Source organism: Oryzias latipes, chromosome 6, assembly GCF_002234675.1.
Source record: "Oryzias latipes chromosome 6, ASM223467v1".
Taxonomy (NCBI): Eukaryota; Metazoa; Chordata; class Actinopteri; order Beloniformes; family Adrianichthyidae; genus Oryzias; species Oryzias latipes.
In genome coordinates, this window is record NC_019864.2 from 16,337,981 (window position 1) to 16,348,215 (window position 10,235).

At 38.3% G+C, this 10,235-nt stretch overlaps 1 protein-coding gene across 1 annotated transcript; it reads right to left on the reverse strand.

The window, feature by feature from the left end:
- Positions 1 to 1,801: 1,801 nt before the first annotated feature.
- c6h15orf61 (chromosome 6 C15orf61 homolog) lies at positions 1,802 to 3,889 on the reverse strand. The gene is made up of 2 exons (XM_004069609.4): positions 3,270 to 3,889; positions 1,802 to 2,117 (listed from the first exon to the last, which is right to left on the reverse strand). Exons 1-2 carry the CDS (start codon positions 3,610 to 3,612, stop codon positions 1,990 to 1,992), a joined length of 471 nt encoding a protein of 156 aa, XP_004069657.1. The 5' UTR covers positions 3,613 to 3,889; the 3' UTR covers positions 1,802 to 1,989.
- Between the last annotated feature and the right edge of the window lie 6,346 nt (positions 3,890 to 10,235).

Genomic DNA, 10,235 nt, shown 5'->3' on the forward strand with positions numbered 1-10,235 from the left:
TGAATGCAATTAAAAAGGTGCCAAGCTAACATTAATTGTTCGCCTATTACCGCATTAGACACTGTGGGTAATTTAGACACTTTAATATGGGAGGAGACCATTAAAAACGGGGCGGCCGTGGTGCAGCGGTAGGGCGGTCGACCCATGATCATAATATTGCAGGTTCGATTCCCGCCTTGCACGCCCATGAGTCGAAGTGTCCTTGGGCAAGACACTGAACCCCACCTTGCCTCTGGTGGTAGGCAGGCGCCTGTGTTTGGCAGCGGAGCCGCCATCAGTGTATGAATGTGTGTGTGAATGTGTGTGTGACTGGGTGAATGGGTCTGTGACTGTAAAGCGCTTTGTCCTTGTAGGAAGAAAGGCGCTATACAAGTATACGCCATTTTAAAAAGCATCACTCAGCCCACACGCAGATGCATTTTCTTAGCTTGCAGAAGTTCTCTTGCAATCCTGATACCTTAGAGCCGCTCTGGTGGCGACTAGGGTTCAATGTGTAACGCTAAGCCTGTGCCTGAGCTGGAGGGGTGACATCCCCTGCAGTTTAGAGTGACTCAAAGGTGAAGCCCTGTAAACAAATACATTGTACTCACATGGTCTGCAGTTTGGATTTCACATCATCCGGCAATACCCCCGCAACACAAAGATGCGGCGAGCTGCAAGCCTGTGCAATTGTGTCAGGTGGTATCAATGCAGTTCATGGGTCAAAGGGTCAATGAGTAATTAAGACATGGTTGCCTGAGCATTCCCCATGCACACTTTCAGTCCTGATGAAAAGCTGGAAATGAAAGGAGGAAAAGGGGGTGGGGGTGTGAGTGATGCCAGATCTGGAAGATCAGATTTCTGTAAGTGTGTCTAAATGTTCCTTGTTCAAAGCAATTAGCGTGATTAAAGAGATAGTCAGGTGTCATCACACCATTTAAGAGGCTTTTGCACATGCATGTTTGATGAAGTTCAGACATTTTGCAGACAACAAGCAAAAGGCTGGCTTGCAACTAGTAACACTGAGACCACAATCTTTTTTTTAAGCTTGGATTAGTAGCTGCAAAAGTTACAGTCCTCAAAGTTAAAATTCAGTAGTTAACCTACTTTCCTCTCAAAATAATAGCATTTTTTCCCATTTGTGTAAGTTAAAAGGCGGCGTAGTGTTTAAGCTGGTTTGCTTTTAATTCTTTAGTCACATATTCATGTATTTGATGAGTGGATAAGTACGTTTTACAAAGCAGGAAATGGAGAATAAAGTGGAAGTCATTGCTGTGGCCTTCGTGTTCAGCGAAGGTCAAAAAGGTGCATTGATTTCCATGTACAACAAGAAATTATTTCTTTGGCTCTATTGTGCTAAAAATGAAGAGGCCAAGGCCTGAAAATTGAGGTCGCTGATAAATGCTATTAACAGGAGACGCTGAGGGGAGAAATCAATATGGCAGTTTGTCAAGCTGCCTCTCCAAGGGGGCAAAAGTGTGCCGCAGAGGTAAGGGTGCCCTGTCAGCAAAGCACATTACCAGAAATCAAAGGCCGGGGGAAGGCCTTAAGGAAGTCATGCAAATGACTCCTGACAAAAGGCCACATTTTGGTAATTAAAACTTATTTCATTAGACCTGCTTTGCAAACTGTTTTCTCTTGAGCAAAATCTTTTGTGTTCAAGAGAACATTAGTTAAAAAAAAAGGATAAGGGTGCATAGATTTGCTACAGGAAAAGAAGTAAATGTGTCAGTCCCACAATAATCACATTATCATTCGATAAATAATACAGCAACAGCTTAGTTACACTGTCTCTTTAAAAAAAAACAATGAAAATATCAGATCTTTGTAAACCATTTTATTAATGGTTTGGGAGACAATTAATATACATTTGGTTTAATACCTTTCCATTTAAGATTTCATGTCTGTTAAAGCAATGACAATGAATGAAGTGATTCAGGTGTGTAAAATAAGTATAATAAAAGTGAGTAATCATTTGACATGGTTTAAACTCTGTGGTCAACAGCGATGTCAGTACTGTGCACCCTCCTCCTCCTTGTATGCAAAATATACTGTGACGGGTCCAACGCTCGTCTGGACGGTTTCTCTGGCTCCTATCACCATCCAGCACCCAATACCGTAGGCCAGACACGGGATTCCTGCAACAACAGGACACACATGCATCATATACAACATAGAAAGAAGAGAAGAGTTGGATCTGAATCAAATTTCACTCGTTTGTGCTCATAATGTTGACAATCTGAATTTATTTGCTTACTCTGAATAAGACTTTCAGGTAAACTGACTATTGGTAAAATGAAAAGAAAAATTCCCCCTCATATTTTTTGGCATCCCTGTCAACTATTGATCTGACCTAATTTTACAATTTGGTTTGCTTGATTATCAATTTATTTGTCAAATGTACTTACTGAAACCAATTTTATTTGGTTACAAAAATCTGTTTTCCCATTATCAGTTGTTTAAATTAAACAAATGTGGAACTTTTATCATTAAAATAGTACATTCTTACATCACCACTCTATAAGGACATAAGGGTGTGTTGTCTAGTTGTGAAATAAAACATAACTGTCAAACTAAATGCATACAGCAAGATTCAGTCAAGAGTCAGGAGACATTTTTAAATAATGGGGAGTTGTAAGGAGAAAGACTGTGCTGGCCAAAAAATTAGTAAAAGGTACAGTCATACATTTTTCAAAAAAAAAGAAGAAAAAAAAGAAAAACTATAATTACTCAACGAGTTTTGGGTAATATTTGACAGATTCAAAGTACATGTCTTGGAGAAGAGGCACCCACATCCCAACTGACAAGCATGGAAGTGGCAGTGTGATGGTCTGAGACTGCTTTTCAGATTTAAGACTTCAGCAACTAGCCACAGCTAATGAACAATACTGTGTTAATCAAAAAACAAACAAACAAAAAACATTCAAAGAAACTTTCTGATTAGTTGGTGACACTTAAGCTCTGGTGTTATGCCGAAGCACAACTCAAACACAAACTCACTTCTAAATAACTTGCCTAAAGGGATAAATGAAAGTAATTCAGCAAGTTCCTTATAAGTAGGTCACTTAAGACACTATAGAGGGGCTGAATTCAAACATTTCTGCAAGAGGTAAAGGTTCAAATTAGTATGGCAATGTTAAATATTTATTACAAGTAGATGATTCAACATCATTGCAGTTGTTGCAGCTAAGAGTGACACAAGCTACTTATTTATTTATAAACAAACAAACAGATTTTTCCTCTTAACATTTTCAAACTTTGTGTGAATTATATATATATATAGTACTGACCCAGGTTAATAACTTTTAAGATGGTGAAAAACCTATCCTCAAAGTCAAGCTTCTGTGCAGGTGCTTTGGTGCAGTGATACTTCACAAAAGGGAAGCAGCCCGTTCGAAGTATCTGATAGTTGGATCCACGAACCCCCCAATTGAAGTTGGACAGTCCAAACTGGTCGTTGTGGATGGCGCTGTAGCGGACGCAGAATGAGGTCCACGGCGGAAGGTTACGCTGCAGCAAGTGGCAGGTCAACACCTCGGAGGCGGCTGGCCGTGGACCTGACCTGCTGAATGAAGTCGGGAAGAGAGCGACCTTCAGAAACACGCTGTGTATTCTCCTAAAGATGTCCTTCATGACTTCTGCAATAAGCAGAAAGACTAGCTTTCGCTAATGCATCATAGCGACCGAAGGCAGAAAAAGGAAGGACCGATTTCTAACCACATTTGTAAGAAAGAAACAATATTATAAACGTCTCATTAAGGCAAAGTCTCCTTAGAAAACAATCCGGAAAATTTTATTTTAAATTATGCTATAATTTGCACTGATTATTGACACAATCAGCTAAAACCAGTAAATGTTACTTCAGTGGTGTGAATTTATCGGACGTTCTTGTTCCAATTGGTACAACGTCTAAATGTATCCGGTCAGAAACATGACTGGTCTTAAAAAGTTCCTCCTTAAAATAAAGCCCTACCCAACTTGACCGTGTAGGAGAAATTCATGCACACAAACAAAAAAAATATATAATAGTGTAGAATAAAAATGTGTTTTCAAAATTCAGTTTTATAGATGTATTTAAATGAATAACGGATTTTTCAATAGGTAGAAAGGAAACTTTTTTTTTCCAACAAACTTTATTGTACATTTTTCAATTTACAGACATTCACAGTCACTTACTTGCACAATAAACAATTGTTAATATCAAACACACATATAAGACGGAAAAAACGAAAAATAGTAACATTTTTAACAATGTGTGTGCCTCTTTGGGTAGAAAGGAAACTTACCTTTCTAAAATATGATTTTACTGTTTAAAGTCCCCCTCAGATGGTATTGATGCTTTTTGAATTTTTGACATATACTTCTTTTTCTCATGAAAGTGAACAAATGTACTTAAAAAATCCTTTCATTTTTCCATTTTCCGAGTATTTCTCCTCTTAAATCAAACTGTCATAATGCTACGTTCACACTGCAGGGCTTAATGCTCAATTCCGATTTTTTGAAAAATTTAAATTTTTTGCAAGGCCGTTCACATTTTCAATTAAATGTGAACTTTTGTGATCTCCTGTGTGACCGTGAAATGACCCAGACGTGACCCGCATGCGCAGAAGAGTACTCAACGGTGAACGCCGTCACTCGTTGTTTGCGGAAGTAGCTAACGTTAACAATGGATGTCAACAACAGTGTTGTCAACATCGGAGCTCTGTATGCATTATTACATTTATTTTCACAAAGGAGCCAGCACAATTAAAATCTTCTCATTTTAAGAAGGCATTGGAGCCAGGATTGTCTGTACCCACTGTTGTGGAATGGGGATGTGGATGTGCTGGTGACCTTGCTTCTCTTCCACTGACTGGTCTCAGCAGCATCATCCGCCATGGTTGATGTTTATGTTCTCGTTCCCGCCTACTTCAACGCAGAATGATGATGTTTGTAGCGTATCAATGACGTACGGGTCGGATCCATGTGGCTTGGCCGGTCAGACGGAGGTCGCATTTCAAAAGATCGGATACGTATCGGATTCAGGACCACATACCCAAGTGGCCTGAATCACATTTTAAAAGATCGGATCTGTGTCGTGCAGACTGTCATGAAAAGATCAGATACAGGTCACATAGGGGCAAAAAAATCAGAATTGGGTTGTTTCAGCCTGCGGTGTGAACCGCCAAAACGCTCGGTTTCAATTGATGACTGTGATGTCACAACAGCCCAGTAGCGCATGCGCATTGCACAAGCTCCCCGATTTGTTCCGTCCAGCGTGCAAAACTTCCAGTGCCAGAAAAGAGAAGATGGCACATTGCTGCATTGCCCGGACGTATTTTAAGTGCGTCTAAGGCTGGATTAAACTGCCAAATGTGTTCTCCACATTTGTGTTCTTGCTATGACCGAGTTTAAAGGCTTGCTGTCACAGATTAACCAGAGAGGGTAAAAACAAGAATAAAACAATGTGACCTTTTTTATTATTTTCTTGATGAAAAGAAAGAAAAAAATCACAAATACACCCGGGACGGGTATTGTTGGGCGATTTGGTTCAAACAGTTCAGACGGGTATGCTGTCCTGCCGAAATCGCGCAGCTGTGAGACCTTTGCGCCGAACCCGTTGCTTAACCTTAACCTGGACCTCAGGTCACGTCTGTACCATTGACTTAACACTGAAACTGGCTCCCTCCACCGCGTGAATTGGGTTTGGTGTGAACGCAGCTTAAGAAAAAATGTTGGCGCTGGCCGCACATATTTGGAAAATTACCTGCGAATAATCACTTTCTTTCTGGTATTTCATTTTATTTGCTGTGCAAGTTATTTCAAAATGTTTCAGTTTTGGAGACTGTCAGTCGGTGTCGTTTGGCCCTCCCTTGTGTCAAACTCTTCATTGATGCAAGACGCAGCTATCAGAAAGGGGGGGTAAAGGGTGGAGCTACTAAGTTTAGGACCAATGGGCACGCCGATGTAGAGAAGATTATGGCAACAGAGGCTTCAGGTAAACATGAAATATGGCTTTTAAAGACATTTAGGCTGTGGGATTTTGGTCACAGACTTCACAATCATAATCAAAACACCACTGGGAATGTTTTCATTTAAAAAAAAAGTTTTCATACGGGGACTTTAAGTAAAGTAGCCTGGCAAGAATGTTATAGTATTACTAAATACTATCAAACTCAAATGTAGCAAAAAGGTTATCGATATTTCTCTTTAAAAAAGTATCCACAAAACTAACATGACCAACAAAAGAATAAATAAAAAGGAAAGCTTACCCACTTACAAAATACATTTTTACTTTATTGGATTTTTCTGTAGAACAAAAATTTTAAATAAGAAAAAAAATCCAGAAAGATGAAAGATGGATCGACAGGCAGACAGACAGTTCTGTGCTTCTCTAGCTATAGTCCTGCATAGAAAGGACACATCCCGGCCACCTGAGCCTGTTGAATAAAGCAGAAATCCTTCAGGAGGATTGTATTGTCCATTTACTTCAGGTTACTAAATGGCTGCAATCTGTGAAAGTGATCATTGTAGTACCCCGAAATATCTTTAAAAAAAATTATATCTGACCTAGAGAATTTCAACAGGATTTGACAATACATTTTGGTCCATTTACACTTAAATAAAAACATTTACAAAACAAAGAAATCGAAAAATTTATCAAACTTCTCATCCCTGACCTGTGTCATTTATATTAACATTTAAAAACAAATGACAAAAATAGGTAGGTTAAAGCCAGTTTTTTTTTCTTTTTTAAAAATTGTTAGAGAAGCTATGAAATGCAGTTCATTGCCTTTAAAATTCAGTCTCTGTAATATTTTATATTATAGGGATGAAATGAGAAAATACAGGTTTAATCCTCGTCGTGGCATTTGACTTTAGAAAAGTAAATCCAAATATAGTTAGTTTTTCACAGCTAGTATTCATGTTCACACTGTTATAAATGCAAAGTAAAAATAAAGCATAAAATTGTGTTTTTATAAAAAAAAATAATTCAAATTTGACTTGGTCACTCACAGAATTAAACCCAACATTTAATTCTACACCAACAATAAATATTTTTCTTATGTATACAAAGAACACACTTCTGGTATGAAGATGATTCGATTGACAGATATTTAAAGCTGCCATCTCAATCCATAGTTACTCAAAGGAAGCCTTGTTTCTAATTGGTAATCCAAGCATTGTCAGTAAACTTTTTTTTTCTCTAGCAGCAGTTGATTTTCATTTTTTTTTAAACACTGAGAATGAAATATGTATTTTATTAGCATAGATTCATGTCTGCTTCGTCTTTCCTTGATGTAGCAGCTCCCTAAAAAGAAGGCTAATCTTTTGATTTCTTTCTGCCTTTAATAATTGTCTGCAGCATTTTTCTATGTTGTCTACAACTTCCAATACACAAATTTAGGCCTACCTGTAGGCCAATTTAACTAAATGAATAAAACATTTTCTCATGAGCATTGCTTTTGATTTTAAGAGTCGACACTAAGTTGTTATTGAACTTTCATTAAATATGAAAGTGATGCAAATGGAGACAATTTGTCAAGATGTCAAGACAATTCCTTGAAGTTGGTTTCTCCTTGCAGTTTACTAGAGGATTTTTCTTGATGAATGACTAACAGATTCTGAGCAAAGGTCACCAGAGCCAGCTTGAAATCCTTTGAGACTGTTCTGTTTACGGCATCCCAAACAAACGAGTTTATCAGTGATCCACATGTTTCCAGCTAGGAAACAATCACTTTCTTGCAGGTGGGTAAATTAAACATTTAGCAAATAACTTTGCAAGTAGAGAGGAGTGGTGAGCACAGCATGATTTAACTGTTTCCGTACTGTTTATCCTGAAGTTTTCTAATAAATAAGTTGAAAAAACTTTTTTTTCAGTTCTAATCTTAAAAGATCATTCTTCACCAGTCTAAAGTTTTTGCTTTTTCCACAATTTTTGTAAAACATAAATAAATCCATCAGTGAGAAACTAAAAATCAACAGTAAGCAAATACCAGAAAATACAATATTTAAATCATACTCACTTTATTAATACAAACAGTAGTTGTACTATCAATGATTTAGTGGCTGGATAACTCAGTTGGTTTAGAGCAGGATTGCGCACCCTGGGAAACCAGTGTGGTTCCTTGGGCAAGATCATTTCATGCTACTGCCTATTGGCAGTCATGGGTCGCCACAGCGAATTGCTTTGATCCAATTACTATTACTTTGTTCAGAAAACTGAACAAGGTAACTTGAACACAAACACAGACCCCCAATCCTAATCCCAATTTCTAACTACCCATCCATTCCTGCTTTGCCCTGATTAGGGTACCTCGAGCCTATACAAGCTATCCAAGCCAATGTATTTTTTTACTTGTCCTGTCCAAAAGCTGAACAGACAGACAGGAGCTGAAGGCTTCTTGTGTTGGACATGAGAAAACATCTCTTGCTTGCTAGCAGTGATGTCCAAACACCCCCCCTACCAAGGGTTGCCAATGTTTTTTTTAACCCCAAACAGGTCACAAGTCCCTCAAAGGGGCACTTACAGAAACACATAACATATTCCTAAACTTCTTACATTATAGAAAATATTATTTAAACTGACAAAAGCATTATCCAAATGTCAACCTGGAGCCATTTGTCTAAAGTACGACTTCACACCACAGCTTTTATTCTGTTTAAACAAAAATCTCAATAAATAAAAGGAGAAATCAAACTAAAGCTGCTGTACAAACACCAGAACACCCTTTTGTATAAATGACACAAGCCTGAGACAGTAACTAAGATATAGGTTGGAGCTATTACCCACAACATAGACGTACAACTGAGTTGCAATGAAAATGAAACTAATTGAGGAGACATTGTTGACAAACCCAAGTCAAAAGAGTCATTGTTTATTTAAGTTTCCTTCGTTTTTCTCCAAACTTAAATTATAAAATTACTGTTTTATCAAATATAATATTTAGTTTGATGAATTAAAACTAAAAACTTAGTGTTTGTGCTTTGTCTAAAATGAGACAGACGCAATACTTAGAGGTTTAAATATTGTTCCTGCCTTGCATAAGTAAACAAAAAACTGGAGCAGATAAAAAATGTGGTTGGAAAAAGCTTGCAGGTGTGACAGGATCTACAGTAGGCCGTAAGCTCCATGCTCTGCTCCATTCTGATGTGTCCACTTGCAGACGGCTAGATTCATGTACGTCTTCGTTTTCCTCCTCTGAGCTGATGTCTGGTTCAAAACTGTACAGCAGGATGGCTCCAATATCGCTTACCATTTTTGTTACACCCGTAATGTCCGGTTGGGGTTGTGAGGGGCTGTGAGCTAGAAGGAGGGCTTGTAAACAGATGGATGATGGGAAGAGGGAGTGGGGGTTCTCTGTGCCAACAGCCCCGCCAACTACTCAAAGGTGAATTTCTGATGAACTACTGCTGCTCTGCAGAAACTATGTCCTAAAAAACGATATTTTTTATTTTGGCTAAAAACAGAAAACAATAATTAAAAAAACACTGGGAACGCTTTTACAATAATTCAAAAGATGATCGGAGTGGGACTTTAAATGATTTCAGTGAAGGGTGAGTTATGTTCCTGGTTCATCTCTGGGTCGGAAAAACCCACCCAATCGGTTCAGTGCTTTGAAAGCAGCAGCTCATTCTGTTTTGAGTTGTAACAGAAATTTTTCCTTCAACCATCATAACATAAAGAGTCATAGTTGCAGCTTGAAAAGCAGAGTCAACATAATATTAGAGCATTTCCACCTTCATGTTGAATCCAATAGCTTGCACATGTTGGAGAGGATGTGGCAGTACAACACAGAAAGGTTAGAATAAAACAAGATCACGTAAGATAGCAAATATTTTGTTTAAAATTGAAAATTTTGCCTAAAAGTTTGTTTAGAGTAAAAGTGGCGACACCAAACACTTTCTTAGGGACATTAATCAGTTTGCATGTCTGTTAAGCAAACACACTGAGAAGGAGGCACACTCGGCAAAGTGTTGGGCCTTTCTTAATTACCAGCAAGGAAAAACAATTAATGCTGAGAAGACATGCCAAGCACATGACGAGCCTTGCTGTGTGTCACCATGCCAAGCAACTGCCCTTCACGGAGAGCCGTGTTTGCATTCATCTACTGTCATAGAGATATTCTGATCAAGAGAAACAGTTTAAAATCATGTTAGGGCTTAAGAAGATAAGAATTACGGTTGTTCTTAGCCACTTTCGGGGGATTAAAAAAAAAAGGGGCAGGCGGAAGCCACAGTAAGCTCAGGACACAGCCCATAATTTGCTGTGAAGG